This window comes from Narcine bancroftii, chromosome 4 (genome assembly GCF_036971445.1).
Source record: "Narcine bancroftii isolate sNarBan1 chromosome 4, sNarBan1.hap1, whole genome shotgun sequence".
NCBI lineage: Eukaryota > Metazoa > Chordata > Chondrichthyes > Torpediniformes > Narcinidae > Narcine > Narcine bancroftii.
Genome location: NC_091472.1, coordinates 285,532,257 through 285,555,861, shown reverse-complemented (window position 1 = coordinate 285,555,861; position 23,605 = coordinate 285,532,257). Strand labels below are relative to the sequence as shown.

General features: G+C 36.3%; 1 protein-coding gene across 13 annotated transcripts in view; it reads right to left on the bottom strand.

Moving 5' to 3' along the window:
- Positions 1-23,605, bottom strand: part of cfap221 (cilia and flagella associated protein 221) — a 151,880-nt gene that overhangs the window by 25,301 nt on the left and 102,974 nt on the right. For 12 of the 13 annotated variants that reach the window (XR_011356736.1, XM_069935249.1, XM_069935246.1 and 9 more), the window contains 2 exons: positions 22,611-22,763; positions 11,587-11,687 (listed from right to left, as the gene is read on the bottom strand). Coding sequence is in view for 12 of the 13 variants with exons in the window: in XM_069935249.1 (XP_069791350.1) it covers positions 11,587-11,687; positions 22,611-22,763 (254 nt within the window). In the remaining variant the exon portion in view is untranslated. Of the gene's footprint in view, positions 1-9,773; positions 9,845-11,586; positions 11,688-22,610; positions 22,764-23,605 lie in introns of all 13 variants that reach the window. The other variant, XM_069935257.1, reaches the window with a different exon arrangement.

Sequence of the window (23,605 nt, the reverse complement as noted above, 5' to 3'; positions counted from 1 at the left end):
AACCCACCCCTCCAATATCGACCCTTTGCCACACTCTAGTGCTCTTAGTACATCACTCCCTACAAGTGGGCACCACCCTAAGACAAGCAAGCAGCCTGCGGACACCTCGTCTTGGTGTTATTACCACAGACGTTGGGGAGTAAATGCCCTCAAGTGCCTTCCGCCCTGCCTGTTTGCGGGAAATGCCCAAGCCAACTGCCAGTAAAGGCTGCGGCACTTGGCAAGAAACCTGCAAACCTACTGTATGTATGGGACCAGTTGTCCCAGTGAAAATTTCTTGTGGACCTGGGTACAGAAGTTAGTTTATTTCCACCCATCAGTTTTGACACACACCATTCTACCCTGGACCTGCAGTTAGCAGTTCCAACATTCTGACCTTTGGCACCATCATCTTTGAGAATCATCTCTACACTTGGCCATTTATTATAACAGCAATTTCCTAACCTTTGCTTGGTGCAGATTTTTTTTGGTCTCATTCATTCCTCATTGACTTAAAAGGGTGTCGGCTAATAGATGGAACTACTTTTCAGACTATTCCTCTGGCAGACGCCTATACGTCTACTCTGCGCCTTCAAACATTAGGTAAACCAGTAGATGAATTCTCCAAGTTGTTGGAAGATTTCCCTGAGATTACTACTCTACAAATTGCAAAGCACAGTGTTACTCATTGCATCTGTACTAAGGGCCCTCCTATCCATGCTAAAACGTGCTGCTTGCCTCCAGAGAAGCTGCGCTTAGCTAAGGAAGAGTTTGCTAAAATGGAGGAACTAGGCATAATTTGTAGGTTTGACATCTGGGCATCTCCATTACATATGGTCCCAAAACACAATGGAGGTTGGCAACCTTGTGGAGATTTCAGGTGGCTTAACGACGCCACAATCCCAGATTGTTATCTGATACCTTATATTCAGATTTCTTGACTAATTTGCATGGAGCAAAGATCTTCTCCAAAATAGACTTGGTGCATGGCTATCACCAAGTACCAGTGGAGACAGAAGACATTCCAAAAACAGCAATAATGACCCCGTTTGGGTTGTTCAAATTTTTACGAATGCCCTTTGGATTAAAGAATGCCACTCAATCATTTCAACGGGTGATGGATGCTTTAGAACCTGGTATATCCAATGTCTTCATTTACCTCGACAACATTTTAGTGGCCAGTGGGTCAAAGGAACACCATTTGGAACATCTTCGTACACCTTTTATTTGTCTACAAGAATAACCATCAATCCAGATAAATGCATTTTTGGACAAGAAATTATTAATTTCTTGGGGCATTAGATTACTTAAGAAGGTGTGACTCCACTGCCATCCAAAATTGAGGCCATTATCAAGCACTCAAGACCTGCTACAGTTAAAAGCCTGCAAGAATTCTTAGGAATTGTGAATTTTTACTGTCGGTTTCTTCCGGGAGCAGCTCATATCATAAAGCCCCATTTCGATTTACTGTCTGGAAATGCCAGAACTATCCATTGGATTGAAGAGGGAAACAATGAAGACAAAAGATTCGCTGACTCATGCCACTATGTTCAGCTGCCCTGTTTTAAATGCAGCCACAACCCTTTCTACAGATGCTTCCAGTATGGTCGTAGGAGGTGCACTTCATCAATATGCCAATGGGCAATGGAAACCGTTAACATTCTTCAACTGCCATCTTCGTGAAGCAGAGAAGAAATACAGTGCTTTTGATAAGGAGCTTTTGGCCATTTACTTGTCTATTTGACACTTCCATTATTTTTTGGAAGGCAGAGATTTTACTACGTACACCAACAAGAAGCCCTTAACATTTGCATTTTCCAAGGTCGCAAAGCCCTGGTCAGCTCGATAATAATAGGAATTATCATTTTTTCAGAATTCTCCACAAAAATACTATGTATTTCCAGAAAAGACAATGTAGTAGCTGATGCACTTTCCTGCTCTGCTCCACTCAAGATTTTGTCTGTAGATCAAGGTATTGACTATAAAGCTTTGGCCATGGCCCAAGAACATGACCATGAGACAAATGCCTATCAGAATGCAATCACGAATCTGCAATTGAAAGATGTCCAGTTTGGAGTTAATGGTAAACTACTCCTCTGTGATATATCAACGGGTCACCCATGCCCAGTAGTTCCAGCATCATGGAAACATCCAGTACTCAATTTTGTGCATGGTCTCTCACATCGATCGATTAGCTTGACTTTGCATATGGTTTCAGACAGGATTGTGTGGCACGGTCTTAAAAAAGATGTTACACAAATGGTGAGGTCCTGCATTACTTGCCAAAAGCAAAAGTACACTGACAATACAAAGGCACCACTGCAGTCTTTCCCGGCAGTTACTTGGCATTTTGCTCATGTCCACATGGACATGGTTGGTCTGCTTCCTGTTTCAAGAGGATACTGTTATCATTTTACAGTAATAGACAGGTTTACGTGGTGGCCCGAGGCAGTGTCTATGGTAAATGCTACTACAGACACTTGTGCTCGGGTGTTCCTCAGTTCCTGGGTGTCTCATTTTGGTTTACTGGCGCATGTTACTTCAGATAGAATTTACTTCCTCGCTATGAACAGCTTTGTCTTGCTTGCTTGGTACAACAATTCATCATACGAATATCTATCATCCCCAGGCCAATGGAATGGTGGAAAGATTTCATTGACATCTCAAGTTAGCCTTGATGGCTTGGTTAGATGACCTGAATTCAGCTGATTATCTGCTCTGGGTATTACTGGGCATTATAACAACTCAAAAGGAGGACCTCAGGAGTCACGTGATGGAGTAGTGGCCGGACGGTGAACTCCAGCCCTCTCCAGAAAAGTTGGGAAAAACAAGAGAAAACACAAAGGCACAGAAATAAAAGTTAAAGAAAAGTGAGTATAAAGGTGGAAAGAAGATGGCGACAAAAAAAGAAAAATCAAAATCAACGGTAAGAAGAGAGGAAGAGAAGATAACGGAGGAAGAAGGAAAAGGCCTTACCTGTCCGAAGAGGCCCGCTGTGGAGAGAGAAGCCCGCTTCCTCAGGTCGGTAGAAATAGGACTACAAAAATGGCTCGCTGAGCCGAGTAAAAGTGCGCAACCGCGCATGAAAGAAACACACCGACGGGAGGGGGGACCAGCTGGGGAGTCGATCTCCACAGCCGGCAACGACAGCTGCAGAACACCTGCAGCAAGAAGAGACCACAGAAGACAATGGAAACAAGAAAGAAGAGAAGAAAAGGGCAACAAAGAAACAACAGATGGCCAACCCAGAGGAAGAAGAAGAGGAAGAGTACAGTGAAATAGAAGAAGAAGGGAAAGGCAAGATAAAGGATATACTTTCTCTTGTTAGAGGATACATGGAGTCATTTAAAGAATGGCAAACACAGGAATTTAATGATTTAAGAAGAAGAATAAACAACACAGAAGAGAAAATGAATAAAATAAATATGACCTTAACAGAAATGGGAAAGAAAATGGACAAGATGGAAGAGCGGGCAGTAGCAGCAGAAATGGAGGTAGAAGACTTAAAAAAGAAATTGGAGGAATCTAATAAAAAAGCTAAAGAGACACAAGAACTGCTAGCTCAAAAAATAGATATAATGGAAAATTATAACAGAAGAAATAACATAAAGATAGTGGGCCTTAAGGAAGATGAAGAAGGCAAGAATATGAGGGAGTTTATAAAAGATTGGATCCCTAAGACTCTAGGATGTCCAGAACTACAGCAAGAAATGGAAATAGAAAGGGCACATAGAGCATTGGCCTCTAAACCACAACAAAAACCAAGATCTATTTTAGTAAAATTCCTAAGATATACTACAAGAGAAAAGGTACTGGAGAAGACAATGGAAAAAGTAAGAGAGGGCAACAAACCACTGGAGTATAAAGGGCAAAAAATCTTCATTTATCCAGATATAAGTTTTGAACTCCTAAAGAAGAGAAAAGAGTTCAATACAGCAAAGGCGATTTTATGGAAGAAAGGGTATAAATTTATACTAAAGCATCCAGCGGTATTGAAAATATTTATTCCAGGACAACAAAACAGACTATTCTCGGATCCAGAAGAAGCACGAAAATTTGCAGAACAATTACAAAAATAGACTGAGGGATGAAGATGGGTAATGAGAGTAAAAATGATCACGATTGATATGTATGTGGGTAAAGAGGTATAAGAGTGAATAGATACAATGTGCATACGTGAATGTATCTGTACTTAGAGGAAAATATAGATAGTATAGACAAGAATTAATAAGGGAAGGTAATGGAATAGAGAGAATAAGGAGGGAATTAAAAGAGTGACCTTTGTTACATATGAAAAGCGAAATCTTTTCTGGGGGGGGCTGGGTGGGGGGGAATAGCAGTCACTGCAAAATCAGTTGACGCTTGCGAGTGAATTCGCAAACCCAAATGGAGAGGGGAGATGTGGTTGTCCGACAAGGGATAAAGGACAACTCAGGAGGGGAAGGGGAGATTGGGGATAAAGAAGATATAAATAGGAGAATAAGGAAAATGTTTGATGTTGTAGGAATGTTGTCTTATAAAGAGTTTAAAATAAGAAAACAGAAATGGAAAAGGAGGAAAGGTAATGATGGAAAAACGGAAAGAGAAGATAAACAAAGTATAAAATGGCTACGCTGAACTATATGACTTTAAATATTAATGGAATACATAACCAAATTAAAAGGAAGAAACTACTAAATTTACTGAAAAAGGAAAAAATTGATATAGCATTTATCCAAGAAACACACTTAACTGAATTAGAGCACAAGAAATTAAAGAGAGATTGGGTAGGACATGTAACAGCAGCATTGTATAATTCAAAAGCAAGAGGAGTGGCTATATTAATTAGTAAAAATGTGCCATTTAAAATAGAAGAGGAAATAATAAATCCAGCAGGGAGATATGTTATGATAAAATGTCAGATATATTCGGAGTTTTGGAATCTACTTAATGTATATTAACCTAACGAAGAAGATCAAAAGTTTATGCAAGATATCTTTTTGAAGGTAGCTAATACGCAAGGGAACATACTAATAGGAGGGGATTTCAACCTGAATTTGGATTCAAATATGGATAAAACGGGGAAAAAAATTAATAGAAAGAACAAAGTAACTAAATTTATAATTAAATCAATGCAAGAAATGAAACTTTTGGATATATGGAGGAAACAAAACCCAAAAGAAAAGGAATACTCATACTACTCGGCTAGACATAAAACATACTCAAGAATAGACCTATTTTTGTTATCAGCTAGTATGCAGGATAGAGTAAGAAAAACAGAATATAAAGCTAGAATACTATCGGACCATTCACCCTTAATATTGACAGTAAAGCTAGAGGACATCCCTCCAAGAATGTATAGATGGAGATTAAACCCCATGCTACTTAAAAGACAGGATTTTAGAGAATTTATTGAAAAACAATTAAAAATGTATTTTGAAGTAAATACGGAATCAGTGGAAGATAAGTTTATACTATGGGATGCAATGAGAGCATTCATTAGAGGGCAAATAATAAGTTATGTAACCAAGATGAAGAAGGACTATAATCAGGAAACAGAGCAGTTGGAAAGGGAAATAGTAAATATAGAAAAAAATTAGCAATGAAGGAAGATACAACTAAAAGAAGAGAATTGGCGGATAAAAAAATAAAATATGAAACATTACAAACATACAAGGTAGAGAAGAATATAATGAAGACAAAACAGGAATATTATGAACTAGGTGAAAAAATGCACAAAATCCTAGCATGGCAGCTTAAGACAGAACAAGCTAAGAAAATGGTATTGGCATCAAGGAAAAAAGACAAACAAATTACATATAATCCAAAAGAAATTAAGGAAAACTTTAGAGAATTCTATGAACAATTATACCGAACTGAAAACGAAGGGAAAGAAGGGAAAATAGACGAATTTTTGACTAAAATTGAACTACCAAAACTACAAATAGAGGAACAAAATAAATTAATAGAACCATTTGGAACAGTAGAAATACAAGAGATAATTAAAAATCTACCAAATAATAAGACACCAGGGGAGGATGGATTTCCAATAGAATTCTACAAAACATTTAAAGACTTATTAATTCCGCCCCTCCTGGATGTAATCAACCAGATTGATGAAACACAAAGCTTACCAGATTCATGTAAAACAGCAATAATTACAGTAATACTAAAACAAGGGAAAGATCCACTCTCACCAGCGTCATATAGACCAATATCTTTGCTAAACACAGATTATAAGATAATAGCTAAACTATTAGCAAACAGATTAGCAGAACAGGTACCGAAAATGGTAAATTTAGACCAAATTGGATTTATCAAAAAAAGACGCACAACAGACAATATTTGTAAATTTATTAACTTAATTCATGCAGTAGAAGGAAATAAAGCACCTGCAGTAGCAGTTGCTTTAGACGCAGAGAAGGCCTTCGACAGAGAAGAATGGAATTATTTGTTCAAAGTATTGCAAAAATTCGGTTTGCCGGAGAAGTATATTAATTGGATTAAAGCATTATATAAGGGACCGTTAGCGAAAGTGACAGTAAATGGACATGTATCAAAGCAATTTAACTTAAGCAGGTCAACGCGGCAGGGATGCCCACTATCACCTTTATTGTTTGCGCTAGCTATAGAACCACTAGCAGAATTGATAAGAATAGATAATAATATAAAAGGAATAAAAATAAAAGACAAGGAATATAAAATCAGTCTATTTGTGGATGATGTTATAGTGTACTTAACAGAACCAGAACTATCAATAAAAGAATTATATAAGAAATTGAAGGAATATGGAGAAGTGTCGGGTTACAAGATAAACATAAATAAAAGTGAAGCAATGCCTATGAATAATGCGGATTTCTCAAAATTTAAGAAGGAATCTCCATTCAGATGGCAAATGCAGGCAATAAGATACCTAGGTGTACAAATAAACAAAAATCTAGGCCAATTATATAAACTCAATTATAATCCACTAATGAAAAAAATTACAGGACGATTTAGAGCATTGGAAAGATCTACCACTAACACTGATAGGAAGGATAAACTGTATTAAAATGAACATTTTTCCAAGGATATTGTACTTATTTCAGGCATTGCCAATACAATTGACAGAAAAATTCTTCAAAGAGTTAAAGAAAATAATAGGGAAATTTTTATGGAGAGGGGGGAAACCGAGGATAGCACTAGATAAATTAACAGAATGGTATAAACAAGGAGGCTTACAATTGCCAAACTTTAAAAATTATTATAGAGCCGCACAATTAAGATACCTATCAGACTTTTATCAAACAAGGGAAAAACCAGACTGGACGACATTAGAATTAGATAAAATAGGGGAAAAGATACCTGAACACATATTATATAAATGGGATGAAAAATTGGTACAACATAGAACTTCTCCAGTATTACATCATCTCCTCAATATTTGGAAGAAGATTCATGTAGAAAGAAATAAAACAAATTACCAATTACCAAAACTAATATTGACGCAAAATAAGCTACTCCTTTTTACAATAGATAACCTTTCCTTTAGAGAATGGGAAAAAAAAAGGATTAAAAGAATAGAAAATTGTTTTTCAGGAAGTAGATTCTTATCCTTTGAACAAATGAGAGATAAGTACAATATAACTGGAGATACAGCGCTGGCATATTACCAACTGAGATCCTACTTGAAGGATAAATTAGGAAGCAATTTGAGTTTGCCAGAGGGAAGTAACCTTGAATATGTGATTACAGATACAATGTTAATCAAAAGATTTATAACAAATATGTATATTAAACTGCAAGAAAAGGAGAATGAGGAAACAAATGGTAAAACTAAACTAAAATGGGAACAAGATTTAAATATAAAGATAAAAAAGGAAACATGGGAGAACTTATGTTCTGGAACGATGAGAAATACAATAAATACGAGGCTACGTATGATACAATATAATTGGTTACACAGACTATACATTACACCTCAAAAGTTAAATAAATGGGACCCAACAGTATCTGATAGATGTTTTCGATGTAAAAAAGAAATGGGAACAACAATTCATGCAATCTGGACATGCGAGAGAGTAGAAAAATTTTGGGAAGATCTCAATCAGATATTAAATAAAATAACAGAAAACAATATACCAAAGAATCCAGAGATCTTTCTCCTAAGTAACATAAAAAACAAAGAATTTGGAATTGATTTGGAGGATGCACAAAAAAGATTTATTAAGATAGCCCTAGCCGTAGCAAAAAAATGTATTATGTCAACCTGGAAATTGGAAGATAATTTGAAAATACAACAATGGTATATAGAAATGAATAAATGTATTCCATTAGAAAAAATAACATATAGTTTAAGAAATAATATTGAAATATTCAAACAAATATGGGAGCCTTACATTAAATACAATAGCGAAAACCTACCGGGGACAAACATTACCTAAGTTGATGGAAGGAGAAGGAAAGAAAAGAATGGACTCAGTAGAATTTCTGGTGTATTTTTGTTGAATGACAACATTGTCTGACGGGTTTAATGCAACCTAGATTGTATACCTAAAATGGATGAGAGGGAGGGGGGTGGGGGGTGGCTTGGGAGGAGGGAGGGGAGGGAGAAAAAGTCACTGTATATGTGTGAAAAAGAAAAAGTGTATATCATGGCTAATGTGATTTATGGTGTGAAAAATAAAAAATTTTAAAAAAAAAGGAAGACCTCCAAGCTCCATCTGCGAAGCTTGTATACAGCACACTGTTGGTGGTTCAAGGGGAGTTCGTTCCCTACCATTCCAACTCCAGAGATGATCCAAAGGAACTGTTGAGCAGGCTAAGGGAGACTGGGAAATTCGACCCTTATACCACCACCATCACATGGAAAACACTCTTCTTTTGTGCTGAACACCTCAAAAACTGCAAATATGTCTTCATCCAAAGGGAAACACTTGGTCAACCTTTACAGACACCCTATGAAGGATGTTATAGGATACTCAGACAAACTAGGTTAACCTGTATTTTGCACATTGAAGGAAAGCCAGTCTTTTACTATTGACAGGCTTAAACCACCTCATGTGAACAAGTCTTCCGCACTGCAGTTGCCAACAGTCCGTTGCAGAGGTCGACAATCTGAAAGACAGACAAACCTTTCTGCCAGTTCGGGGGGAGTGGGGGGTGAGCAGTGTTATGGTGATACTACAACTCCCAGGAAGCATTGAACCGGCCATTTGATTTCAGTGCGTGATTCTGGCTTTTAAAAGGCTGCGCAGGTGATGAAGAGTAAATCCATTTGATTCACTCTACATACACCTTGTGTGGTTATTTCATCATGTCCACTGCAATTCCAGTGGCCACAATTGCACGTTGGCTCAATAATACCACCAAAGCCCTGAGGAGGGAGTGCAGGATAGCCAAATGTAAGTGGAAGCAAAACAAACTACAAATTTCCCTCAACATTCTGAAAAACAACTTGCAGATATACCAAGAAACAGTAAAGGCCAAAAGAATAAAATATTATGACAACCTAATTTCCAACAACTCCCAAAATCTTGTTTAATAACATCAACTCTATCATTGGTTCCGCACCTAATACCAACACTGATGTATCCCTTATCAAATGCAAAGAATTTTTTAAATTCTTCATAAACAAAGTCAAAAATAACAGGACCAATATTCCCCCCTCCATCCACAATCTAACGGTACCACAGCTCTGTTCAATTTAATTTTGGCCTTATAGCCTTAATATTAGTCAATAAAAATAACATCAGATCCTGTGGGAAGGTCCACAGGATCAGTAATCAGGTTATGAATTTTAATAGGTAACGCTTCCTTAAATAAAATTACCACACCTCTTGCTTTAGAGTTAAAAGTTGAAGCTACCACTTGTCCAGCCCAATCTCTTCTCAGATAAATGGGTTTCCTGAAAAAAAGCAATATCAATTCTAATTTTCTTCGAATAAGCTAACACCCTCTTTCTTTTTGTTGGATTATTAAGCCCATTGATATTATAATTTAATAATTCAAAGTTTTACTATTTGTCATTATACTAAATTCAAAAAATTCATAACTCCCATCTGCCTTTCCTCTTGGACCTCCCACCTCACAAAATTATTAACTACACCTGGCATCTCCATCAAGAAAAAAAAAATGTAACCTCCTCAAAAAGAGCTGATTTATCAGTTTCCCACTGCAATTTTGATCAATCTGTTAGGTGCATGCACGGAAGTTCACTCATGTGCGCTTGATCTTGTAAATTTTGTAGTTCCACAGTCTTCTTCGGGATGCCAGTGCCATCTTCTTCATGTCCCCAGAGAAGTGGTGCCAGGATCACTCAAACTCTTGCTGCTGTCACTCTCATCACCTGTGGAGGAGGAGAAAATCCAGCCCGAGGCTCCAATGTAGAGGTAGGTCTAATTCTTTCAAATCTTGCGACTTCTTGTAGAACCAGTTTGCTAGTTCTCGCAGCCATAGTTAAAAGTTATTGTAAATCTTGTGCAAGCAAGATTTACAATAAATTTTAACTAACATTTTTTTTTGTTCAGTTATTAATTTTTTCTCCCAGGGGAGGCACTTTCCTACATCCTTTGTTCACACTATCACACCACGTCCCCCGTATACCATTATTTTCAATGATCACCAACATTCCACTGAACATGGATTATTTAGCTACAGATACCATGATGTCTAACATCTTCAATGTAACATAGAATTGGAGGGTCCTCCTATATGTCTGCTGCTGCAGTCTTCTGCCATATGCTACCTTACCAGCTTTATTGGAAAGAGAAAAGAAAGTGTGCTAATGTCGCAAAGCATCAATGTATAGTGCTTGCTGTGGTTAAATAGCTGGTCATGTATATTAGGTACAAGAGTGTGTGTGCATGTGCATGCATGTGTGCTTTAGGGATAGTGTGCTTTGGAGCATTTGAATATTAGGTTGGAATATTGATGGAGATGGGATGTTGAGAACTGAGCAGTATCTGGGCATAGTTTTGCAGTTGCTGATAGATTGATGTTTGAACATGCATGTCAGATCAATATATTTCTTATGACATTGAAGGGGATATTGCTAGCTGCATGAACCTCCTTGGCCTATTTCTCTCCTATATATATGCAGGATCTCTTCTTCAAGTAAAATACCAAGGCCAAGGTCAGAAAAAACAAAATGCTTACTCCCACATCTATGCAGTAGTTCCTGTAATACTTTCATCATAGGTGACATAATGGTTTCCAGCAGACGTTGGAGTTGGTATCCACCCCTTTATAAGGTCGAACATGATATGGTCAGACGATGCATAGAAACTTTTAGTTACTTATTCTAAATATGCTAAAAAGTAAAAGTTGATTGCAATTAATGCTGCTTAAGCGCATAATTTTTGTGATAAATAGTAGACTTGTAAAGTACCCGGGCAAACTAGTGCAGGGGGCTTTCAATCCTGTTTACCATTTGTCTAAAATATACTATTCATCAAATAATGACTTGCAATCCTTCATACTAACTTCAGCAGACAAAAGAGCTTTTGCTAAGTAATGAAGGAAGGTAATCAAATAAAATTTTACATAAATAAACATACCTTCCTTTTGGTGTGAAGTCTTATAAATTGGTAAAATTAAACTTTAAAATTTCAGTCAGAGTTTGCCAACAAAGGTGCCAAAAATACATACCACCGAGGTACCCATGTGTTGGTTAGAAAGTCAGTGGTAGACAAGAACTTAAGAGCAGCAGAAGGAAACTTCTTCCAGTTCATTAAACCTTTAATTATGTCCTGTTTGAAAAAGAACAATAAAGTTAATAGGATTATAATATACATTATTTACATTCACTGTTTAGAATTGTGCAAAATTGTTGTGAAGACAAACAGATATATGTTCTGATATTTTTAAATGAGCCAATAAATCTATTTAGTGTTTGAACCAAGAAGCTTTTTAAAGATACACATACCTGGTTTGTATGCCTCAGGCAATCAGAAATTCTGCAAGCAATTGAACCATATAAACCTGTAATACTGTGTTAAATTGTCATAAAGCAGCCAATGCTGGAACATCTAAAGCAAATATGCTGGAAAAACTCAGCTCAAGCAGCATCTGTAAAAAGAGATGAAGGCAGCTTCTGTGGTGGGAGAATGTGGAATTAATGATCCACATTTAAAATTGTCACCTTTCTTCTCTCACAGGGTTGTGAGTTTTGGAACTCTCTTGTTCAGAGGGAAAGTTTTCAATAATTTTTTATATAATTTTTTATTTTTCACACTGTGAACCATATCAACCAAAATATATACAAACATTTCTCATTAAATATACACAGTGGCATTTTCTCCCTATTTTCTCCCCTACATTCCCACCCTTCCCACCGCCCTCCAAAACCAATAAATATTCAACATATACAATACAATAAAACCATTAAAAAATGTCATCACACAATGAAAAATAAACAAGAAAAATGTGTCATCTACTTTTACACACTGGATCAAGCCGTTTTGTCTTCTTATTATTCTAGGGGGTGGAGTTCCGAAGCAAGCCCACTCTGTTATGTTCCATGTATGGTTCCCAAATTTGTTCAAATAATGTGACATTATTTTTTAAATTATGTTATTTTTTCCAATGGAATACATTTATTCATTTCCATGTACCATTGCTGTATTCTCAGACTCTCTTCCAATTTCCAAGTTGACATTATACATTTTTTTGCCACTGTTAAGGCTATCATAATAACTCTTTTTTGCACTTTATCCAATTTGAGGCCTAATTCCTTACTTCTTATATTATTTAGAAGAAAGATCTCTGGATTTTTTGGCATGTTATTTTTTGTGATTTTATTTAATATCTGATTCAGATCTTCCCAAAACATTTTCACTTTATCACATGCCCAAATTGCATGTACTGTTGTTCCCATTTCCTTTTACAGTGAAAACATCTATCTGATAATGTTGGATCCCTTTTTTTATAACTTTTGGGGCGTGATATATAACCTGTGTAACCAATTATATTGTATCATGCATAACCTTGTGTTTATTATACTCTTCATAGTTCCAGAACAAAACTTATCCCATGTTTCATTTTTTATCTTTATGTTTAAATCCTTTTCCCTCTTTTGTTTGGGTTTATAGCTTATTTCATCATTTTCCTTATCTTGCAGCTTGATGTACATGTTTGTTATAAATCTTTTAATTATCATTGTGTCTGTAATCACATATTCAAAGCTACTTCCTTCTGGTAATCTCAGTCTGTTTCCCAATTTATCCTTTAAGTAAGCTTTCAGTTGATGATATGCAAACATTGTACCATGAGTTATTCCATATTTGTACTTCAGTTGTTCAAATGTTAATAAATTATTTCCCAAAAAACAATTTTCTATTCTTTTAATTCCTTTTCTGTCCCATTCTCTAAAGGAAGGGTTATCTATTGTGAAAGGGATTAGCGGATTTTGCATCAATAGTAATTTTGGTATTTGGTAATTCATTTTTTTTTCCTTTCTAAGTGGCTCTTCTTCCATATATTGAGTAAATGGTGCAGTACTGATGAGCTTTTATATTGTACCAGCTTTTCATCCCACTTATAAAGTATATGTTCCAATACCTTCTCCCCTATTTTATCTAGTTCTATCTTAGTCCAGCCTGGTTTTTCCCTTGTCTGGAAAAATCTGATAAATACCTTAATAGTGCTGCTTGATAATAATTTTTAAAGTTTGGTAACTGCAAACCACTTTGGTTGTACCTCTCTGTTAATTTATCTAACGCTATCCTCGGTTTCCCCCCTTTCCACAAGAATTTCTCTGTTAAGGAAATTGGTAACAATTGAAATAAATATTGTATCCTTGGGAAGACATTCATTTTAATGCAATTTACCCTCCCTATTAACGTTAGCGGTAATTCTTTCCAATGTTCTAAATCTTCCTGCAATTTCTTTATTAATGGCTGATAATTTAATTTGTACAGGTGGCTTAAGTTATTATCTAACCTAATACCTAGGTATCGGATTGCTTGTGTTTCAAATTTAAATGGTGATTCTTTTTTTAAATTCTGTATAATCAGCATTACTCATTGGCATCACTTTTATTTGCATTGATCTTGTACCCCGATATTTCTTACGTAATTCTTTTATTGATATTTCTAGTTCTATTAAGTATATTATGATGTCATCTGCAAATAAACTTATACTCCTCTTTTATTTTTATCCTTTTTATTTTATTTTCTGCTCTTATCAGTTCTGCCAATGGTTCTATTATTAAAGTGAACAGGGAGGGGAATAATGGACATCCCTTTCTAGTTGACCTACTTAATTTAAATTGGTTCAATAGATATCCATTTACTGTTACCTTCACCAATGGTCCATTATATCATGCTTTAATCCAATTAATATATTTTTCTGGTAGATTGAAGCTCTGTAATACTTTAAATAAATAATTCCATTCTACCCTGTCAAAGGCTTTTTCTGTATCTAAAGCAACAGCCACTGTTGGCTTCTTATTTCCTTGAACTGCATGAATTAGATTAATAAGTTTACAGACATTATCCGCTGTTTGTCTTTTCTTAATAAATCCAGTTTGATCTTGTTTTACTATTTTTGGTACATAATCGACCAATTTGTTTGCTAATAATTTTGCTATTATCATAATCTGAATTAAGTGGAAATATTGGTCTATGTGATGCTGGTGTTAGTGGATCCTTCCCTGTCTTTGGTTTTACTGTAATTATTGCTGTCTTACATGAATCTGGCAAGTTTTGTGTTTCTTCCATCTGGTTCATTACTTCCAGGAGAGGAGGAATTAATAACTCTTTAAATGTTTTATAAAATTCTATTGGGAATCTATCCTCTCCAGGCATTTTATTGTTCGGCAGCTTTTTTAATATATCCTGTTCTTCCTCTATTTCAAATGGTTTTATCAGTTTGTTTCGTTCCTCTTCTTGCAATTTTGGCAGTTCAATTTTAGCTAAAAACTCTTCTACTTTATAATCTTTCCCCTCGTTCTCAGTTTGGTATAATTGTTCGTAAAATTCCTTAAAGTTCTCATTAATCTCTATTGGGTTATATGTAATTTGTTTGTCCTTTTTCCTTGATGCCAATACAGTTCTTTTTAGCTTGTTCTGTTTTAAGTTGCCAGTCTAATATTTTATGTGTTTTCTCTCCTAGTTCGTAATACTTTTGCTTTATTTTCATTATGTTCTTCTCCACCTTGTACGTTTGTAATGTTTCGTATTTTATTTTTTTGTCCACCAATTCTCTTCTTTTCATTATATCATCCCTTTTCACTAGTTCCTTTTCTGTACTTACTATCTCCCTTTCCAACTCCTCTATTTCCTGATTGTAGTTCATTTTCATCTTAGTTACATAACTTATTATCTGTCCACTAATGAAGGCTTTCATTGCGTCCCATAATATAAATTTGTCTTTCACTGATTCCGTATTTATTTTAAAATATGTTTTAATTTGGCGTTCAATAAACTCTCCAAATTCCTGCCTTTTAAGAAGCATGGAGTTTAACCTCCATCTATGTGTTCTTGGTGGGATGTTCTCCAGTTCTATTGCTAATAACAGGGGTAATGATCAGATAGTAATCTAGCTTTATATTCAGTTTTCCTAACTCTCCCTTGAATATGGGCCGACAACAAAAACATATGCCTACTTGAATAATATGAGCATTCTTTCTCTCTTGGGTGCTGTCTTCTCCATAAGTTTCATTTCCTGCATTGATTTAACCATAAGTTTGGCCACTTTATTCTTTTTGCTAGTCCTTTGTCCAGTTTTATCCAACATTGGATCCAAATTAAGGTTAAAATCCCCTCCTATCAATATATTTCCTTGTGTATCTACAATCTTCAAAAAAAATCTTGCATAAACTTTTGATCCTCCTCATTAGGTGCATATATATTGAACAAATTCCAAAATTCTGAATATATCTGACACTTTATCATTACATACCTCCCTGCTGGATCTATTATTTCCTCCTCTACTTCAATTGGTACATTTTTATTAATTAATATAGCTAGACCTCTAGCTTTTGAATTATATGATGCTGCTGCTACGTTCCCTACCCAGTCTCTCTTTAATTTATTATGTTCCACTTCAGTTAGATGCATTTCCTGCACAAATGCTATTTTTTTTCTTTCTTTTTTCAGTAAATTTAATAGCCTCTTCCTTTTGATTTGGTTATGTATTCCATTAATGGTTATAGTCATATAATTCAACGAGGCCATCTCATATCCTGTTTACACCTCATTTCTGCTTCCTTACCTCCACCATCCCCCTTTTCCCCATTTTTATCTCTCAGTTTTCCCTTTTTAAACTCAATGTATGACAACACATTTAAAACATAAAATACTCCAACAACTCCCACATCCAATATTCCCTTAACCCCAAATATCCCCCCCCCCTCTCTGAGTTTCCCCTTATCCCTTGCCAGGCAACCATAATTCCCCTTTCCATTTGGATTGCAAACCTGCTTGCAAACGTCAACTGATTTCGCAGTGATGGTTATTCTCTCCCCCCCAATCCCCGCAGAAAACACTTTTGTTTTACACATATAACAAAGTTCTCCCTTTTTTCCCCTTACTTCCTTTCTTCCCTTCTCTTTCCCTTCTTTAGTTCTTTACATATACTTTTTTTTACATCTTTATATATATTTTATCACCTTTCTTCATTCTTGTTACATCTCTTCATTTCTCTTTCTGTCTTGCAAGCGTTCTGCAATTTCTTGTGCTTCCTCCGGATCCGACAACAGTCTGTTTTGCTCCCCGGGCATAAATATATTAAGCACAGCTGGCTGTCTTAACATGAACTTATAACCTTTTTTCCATAGGATTGATTTTGCTGTATTAAACTCCTTCCTTTTCTTTAAGAATTCAAAACTTATGTCTGGATAAAAAAATATTTTTTGACCCTTGTATTGTCTTCTCTAATTTTATTCCTTGCCCACCCCAGTATATTTTCTCTTGTCGGAAATCTCAAAAATTTTACTAAAATAGATCTTCGTTTTTGATGAGTTTGTGGTTTTGGAGCTAATGTTCTGTGTGCCCTTTCTATTTCCATTCCTTCCTGCATTTCTGTCATTCCCAGGACCTTTGGGATCCATTCTTTTACAAATTCCTTCATATCTGTGCCTTCTTTGTCTTCCTTTAGGCCCACTATTTTTTATCTTGTTTCGCCTACTATAATTTTCCAACATATCAATTTTCTAAGCTAACAACTCTTGTGTCTCTTTAATTTTTTTATCACTTTCTTCTAATTTTCCTCTTGCCGTTTACTTCCATTTCTACAGCCGTTTCTCATTCTTCCACATTTTCTACTCTTTTCCCTATTTCTGTCATGACTACCTCTAATCTTCTGTTCTTTTCATTTTTCTTTTAATTGCACTAAATTCTAATGACAACCATTCTTTTAATGCCCTCCTTTGTTCTTCATAAAAAGGTTTATCTATATTTGTCCAACTGTTTTACCTTTTATCTCTCTGTGAAGATCTTGGTCTTCTTCCTCTTCTTCTGTGTCTGTACCTGTGTTTGTGTCTTCTTCTTCTCTTCTTTGTATCTGTGTCTCTTCTGACTTTCCTGATGAGTTGCTTGTCTCACTTTGTTGGGCCTCTTCTTGCTTGACCTCTTGCTGTTGGTCCTCTTCTTCTGAGCTGCTCATTTGTTGAGCCTTCTGCTGCTGCTCTTCTTTCCTTTAACCCCGTTGAGTTTCTTTCTCACCTGGTACTTCACTCCCTCTCCTGTCGCTTTCCTCCTCCTCCAGCTGAGAGCCCTGATGTCGGGCATCCTTCAGCTGGTCGTGCCGTGGTTCCCCGCTCCTCGACTGAGTCCCCCTCCCATCAGTGTTTTCCTTCTCCTTAGATAGCGCACTTTTGTTTGGCTCAGAGAGCCATTTTTGCAGTCCAGCAGTCGGTGTTTGCGACTCCACGGGGCCGTCACCAACCTCGGAGATCAGGCACTCTTCTCCACCACGACTCCCTGTTCCTTCGTGCAGGTAAGGCCTTTTCCTTTCTTTTCCGGCATCTTTTCTTCTTTTTTTTCCCGTTGTTTTTACTTTTTCCTTCTTAGGTGCCATTTTCTTTCTCTTCTCTACAACTTTATCTTTTATTTCTTATATTTTGTATTTATGGAACTTTGTCTTTTCTTAACTTTTTTCTTCTTTTCTGGAGAGGGCTGGTTTTTACTCTACCCCATCATGTGACTCCTCCTAGTTTTCAATTATTTTTAAGGCAGAAATAGATAGTTCCTTGAGGCCAGAGTTGAAATGCAAATGGGAATCCGAGATGTGATCTTACTGAATAGCAGAGCAGGTTAGAGGGCTTCAGTAGCCAATTCCTGTTCTTAATTCACATTTTGAACTCACTAAGCAATAGCAAATACAGTTATGTTCATGTGCTCTAAATAAATGAACTCACAATGAGTCCACTAATGCCCATACTCTCTAACATCTACTTTATGCTGTCACCCTTTTAATCTCTGTAAAAAGATCACACTAAACCAGTTTATAGGCTAGTGTGTTTCTGACTAATCTTTTGGCTGGTTAGAATGTGAAAGGCTTTCCTTCTCTGCCTTTGTCAAAAGAAAATCAGAATCTGGCTTATTGTCATGAATGAATTAAGAAATTTGTTGTTTTGCATGAGCAATATTGTCCATTACAGTGGAGTATCAGAGCCAGAACCGCCTGGCTGAGAAACAGCTTTTTCCCCATAGGCAGTGGGACTGCTGAAGGACTAAATGAACTTCTCATATTAACCCTCCAAGACTCTATAATTTATTAAACAATATTTATTTATTTTTATATATTTATGCAGGTACTGCATACAGGTGTGTATTGTCTGTCTGTATGTGTCCTATGTCTGCATGTGCGTTTGCATGATTTTGCACTGAGGACCAGAAACCGCTATTTTGTCGAGTGTACTTCCACAATTGGATGATAATAAATGTGAATTTAAATTATATTTCCATACATTCACCATTTAAAATTTATAATTAGTGCAAAAGAAGAGAAAAAAGTAAGAGTGTGTCTGTGGTTCATTATCCATTCAGAAATCTGATGGCAGAGGGGAAGAATCTGTTTTTGTACCATTGATTGTTCGTCTTCAGGCTCCTATACCTCCTTCCTGATGGTAGCAATGAGGAAAGGGAATGGCCTGGGTGGTGAGGGTTCTTGATGATAGATGCTGCTTTTTTTAGGCACCACCTCTTAAATATTTCCTTAATAGAGTGAAGACTAATGCCCATGATGGAGTTGTTTGAATTTGGAACCCTCTGTAGCCTTTTCCTGTCCTGTGCATTGGCACCGCCATACCCAACCAGTCAGAATGGTCTCCACGGTACATATGTAGATATGTCTTTGGTGACATACCGAATCTCCTCCAATTCCTGGCAAGTCTTCTTCATGATTGCATTGACATGATGGCCCAGGATAGATCTTCAGAGATGTCAACACCCAGGAATTTGCTGATCCCTCTGAGGACTGGATTATGTTTACCAGGTTTCCCCTTCCTGTAGTTCCCAATCAGTTCCTTAGTTTTCCTAACATTAAGTGCAAGGTTGTTGTTCTGATCCAACTCAACGAGCTGATCTATCTTCATTGCTGGCTGTGATTCTGCCAACAACCATTGTGCCATCGGCATATACGTAGATGGTATTTGAATTGTGTCTGGCTACACAGACATGGGTTAGAGTGAGTAGAGCACACACCCTTGAGCTGTACCTGTGTTGACTGTCAGAGAGGACGTTGTTTCCAATTCATATTATTGTCTTCCAATGAGGAAGTCAAGGATCCAGATGCGGAGGCTCAGGCTTTGAAACTTGCTGACCAGTACTGAGAGGATGATCATGTTGAAAGCTGAGCTGTAATTCATGAAAAGCAGCATTATGTACATATTGTTGTCCAGGTGATCCATGGCTGAGTGGAGAGCCAGTGAGATTGCATCTGCTGTGGAGCGATTGGGACAGTAGGTGAATTGCAGCGGGTCCAGCTCTTTACTTGGAATGAGTTAATTCTGGTCATGACCAACCTCTCAAAGTATTTCATTATAGTAGATGTGAGGGCTACTGGGTGATAGTCATTGATGCAGGTCACTCTGCTCTTCTTGATTCACATCACCTTGGCCTGGTCAACAACAAAATGCTACCCTCAAGAACTAAAGTGGCTAAAAGCCTCCTGCCGTGACCACCTGATTTTTTTTAAGGAATCTAAACAGATTTCCAAATTCCAATCTACAGTTCAACAGAGATACATTTTATTGATACAATAGGGTGAACAAACAAGACACAAGGACTTGAATGAACAGATAATACAAAGTTTGCCAAATTTTGTTTTTAAACTTTTATTCATGGAATGTGTTTTTTTGGCTGCCAAGGCCAACATATTTCTAATTTCTCTCAGGAAGGTGGTTGTGCCTTTGTAACTTAGTTCCATCAAAATGGCATGGTTGGTGTAGCGGTTAGCGCAACACCTTTACAGCACCAGCGATTGGGACTGAACCTGGTTTCGAATCCTGCGATGTCTAATGAATTTGTAATTCTCCCGGTGTCTGCATGGGTTTTCTCTGGGGGCTCCAGTTTCTTCCCACCTTTCAAAGTATACCTGGGATTAGGTGTAAATTGGGTGCATGGACTTGTAGGGCTGAATTGGCCTATTACAGTGTTGTATGTCTAAATTTAAAAAAAACACAACGCAGATTCTGAAAGTGAAAATTATGCAAAACAAGGAGAAGTTTCTCTGTTTTTTGAGTATACTTTTATAACTGTTATCCCAAATACTGGAGACCAGTCAGTCAAATACCTGTTGCATCATTTACAAAGCAATCTTGTCTTTTCTAATGTGGTGTTCAGAATTGAACATAATACATAAACTGGGGCTCATGTTTATAGATATTTGCATAGATCACTAGGTTTTGTATTCTATGTCTCCAAATAATTAAACCCAAGATCTTGCATGTATTAATAACTGCTTTGATGAACAAAACTACTACCTTGACAGATTTGTCTGCAAATGTCTTCACATCGCTCTCTCTCTCTTTCTCTCTGCACCTGGTTTCAAATCATAGGTAAACATCTACATTTCTGGTTTTTGATGGTAATAAAAATACTGTTGAAGTGACAAATAATTATTGACCTTAGAATACTTCCTGAGGAAATTGTAATTCAGTGGCTGAATGTATGACTTACACAACCATAACCATTTATCTGCACTAGATATGACTCCAGATGGCAGAAAATCTTCTCCTTTATTCTCTTTGATGTTAATTTAAGTGGGTTTCTTAATTTTAAACTTCATTGTATGGGGTGTGAATGGATAAATCCAGACTGGTTGTCAAGGTCTTTGTTTTACTAATCTATTAATGTAATTGCTGCACCTTCATTCCAGCTGTAGAGGATCTATTTGAATCCATAATACTGGCATGATGCAGCTGCTGGAACATAATTTATTGCTCTGCAAAGTGAAGAAGACTGCTGTAAGATATATGTATCAGCTCTGGTAGTTAGTGAAACTAATGATCATTACTACTCCAGTTTGTTTTTGTTCTTTTTCCTCCTCATTTTCACTGCTTCCTATTGAAATGGTAGGAACAGATCTTCACACAAGGTAAAAATGTGCAGTAAGACCAGTATCAGCACATTTGCTTAAATATCAGAACTGAGTGAATCTTATTGGATCTAGATGTTGTTTATCTATGCCTATTTTCCAAGAAGGATTAGGAGTTATGCTTAGATATAATGCCCTTTGCTAAGAAAATACCCAATTCTGCATGAATTAGTATACCAAACTCTGATGTACAATAAAAGAATCGTATCAAGTGTTAGGAAATCAAAAAGAGACATACGTTTTGTGCATTGTGCGAGACACAAAAGCTGAAGGGGTACTCCAGTACTTTCTTTCAGACAAGACAATGCCATACTGTTGGTGTGGAACAAACAAGACACATAAAGAGTCAACAGTGTCTCTTGGCTATATTCTATGATTCTTTGCATAGAATTGGATCTGCTAATTTTATGTATTGATCAAGTGTTGTGCTAAATGCTTTTAAAGCTGCATATCAACATCTTCATGCTTCTTTAAAGCAGAAAGCTCACTTTAATTTTTAATTAAGATGTTCTTACCTTGTTTTTTTAATAAATTACTTTAGCATATATTTTGCAAAAAAACAATTTGGCCATCATTCATTTACCCATGGAGTAGTGTACTTGATAGTATTGATAGAAATGACTTGTGGTGACATGAATATTGCAGTTGTACTCAAAAGTTCTCTTGACTTTCCTACTTTCAGGCATGTTTCAATAATGTTCCAAGAGGATATGGCTTGTCCTATCACTCCTTTAAAGTTATTATCAATCTTCCCTGGCAAACATTGTCAATTTTTCTGAAAGCCAGGAGGAATGGTGAACAAAGCAAATAATTTACTCTCCAAAATGGGGTTCACAGACTAATAATTGGGATGGTGCTAATGGTATAATATAAAAATAATAATGCCTATTTAAAACAAAGTTTTTAAAAAAATCAGCAAGACCTGATAAGTTATTCCAAGGCTAGCTTCCATATAGGCTATCTTAATTCCATACTTTTTAATAAATCTCCTAAGCAACAATTGCCTATATATAGACTTGATTTTATTTTTTATTCCCCTTGGTTTAATATAATAGGATAATATTATTTAACATAATAAAACATGGCAAGAATGAATCATTTTAAGAAATCAAATTATCACAGATCCTTACTTCTCGATCAAGAAATTTCTTCTGAGTGCTTCCAAAATTACTTCCCTCTTTCCTGTCTATGATGTATCGTGGCAGAGGACAAAGGTGAAATTCCAAATCTGTTTCAGCGAACGAAAGAGGTGTCTTAAATGCATAAAGATCAGGAGCAAGATTCTAGCAAAAGATAAGGTTGAAGATTATAAATATTAATTAATGAAATCTAGATTTCATATTCTGTGCTTTATCTTCATTCAGAACATTATCCACAGCAAACAGGGAAAAAAAAACAGGGAAATTTTGATTTAACTGCATGAAGTTTACCAGTGAGTTGCAGACTTCACATTTCCCAGCATTTTTGGGGTGCTTCTCTTCAATCTGCAGTTTCCCTAATGATTATTCTATCCCTATGCTCAAACCTTGGCAATATTTTATGAATTGTTCCCTGAATTTTCATATACTTCTGGGTATCATCCTAAAAATCCATAAATCAGCTGCTGTTGAAGAATAAATGTAAATGAGCTAAGGAGACCATAAATTTTTTAACATCAATTTTCTGCAGAATTATAGAATAGAAATTCTAGTGTGCAGGAATGCTTCGCAAGTGTAAATGGAGATCAGACTCTTCTATTATGATCTTGAATTTACAGATCTCAGCACTGAATTTGGACCACGATCAGAAAGTTTGGGTTGTTGTGAAAAGATGTGGAAATTACAATGTGCAATATAGTGGGTTTTAGTTACGTAGGGGTTATTTTTCTAAGATGAACATATTTTTCATCAGACAACATGGCATCTGCCTTTGAAAGAATACTTCCCTTTGTACTGTAACAGGGCAGGATATACTACCATCTGGTATCCAGGCTCACTGCCCAGCTGGGATCTTTTTATGATATCCAGATGGGCATGGACATGAGCAGGGCACTTGGTGCCACTCCAGTTCCAGATTGTATATTATTGAAGTTTCACCATTAATTCATAAAGTTTGAAAAAGAATTAATTTTCAACTTTTAAAAAAA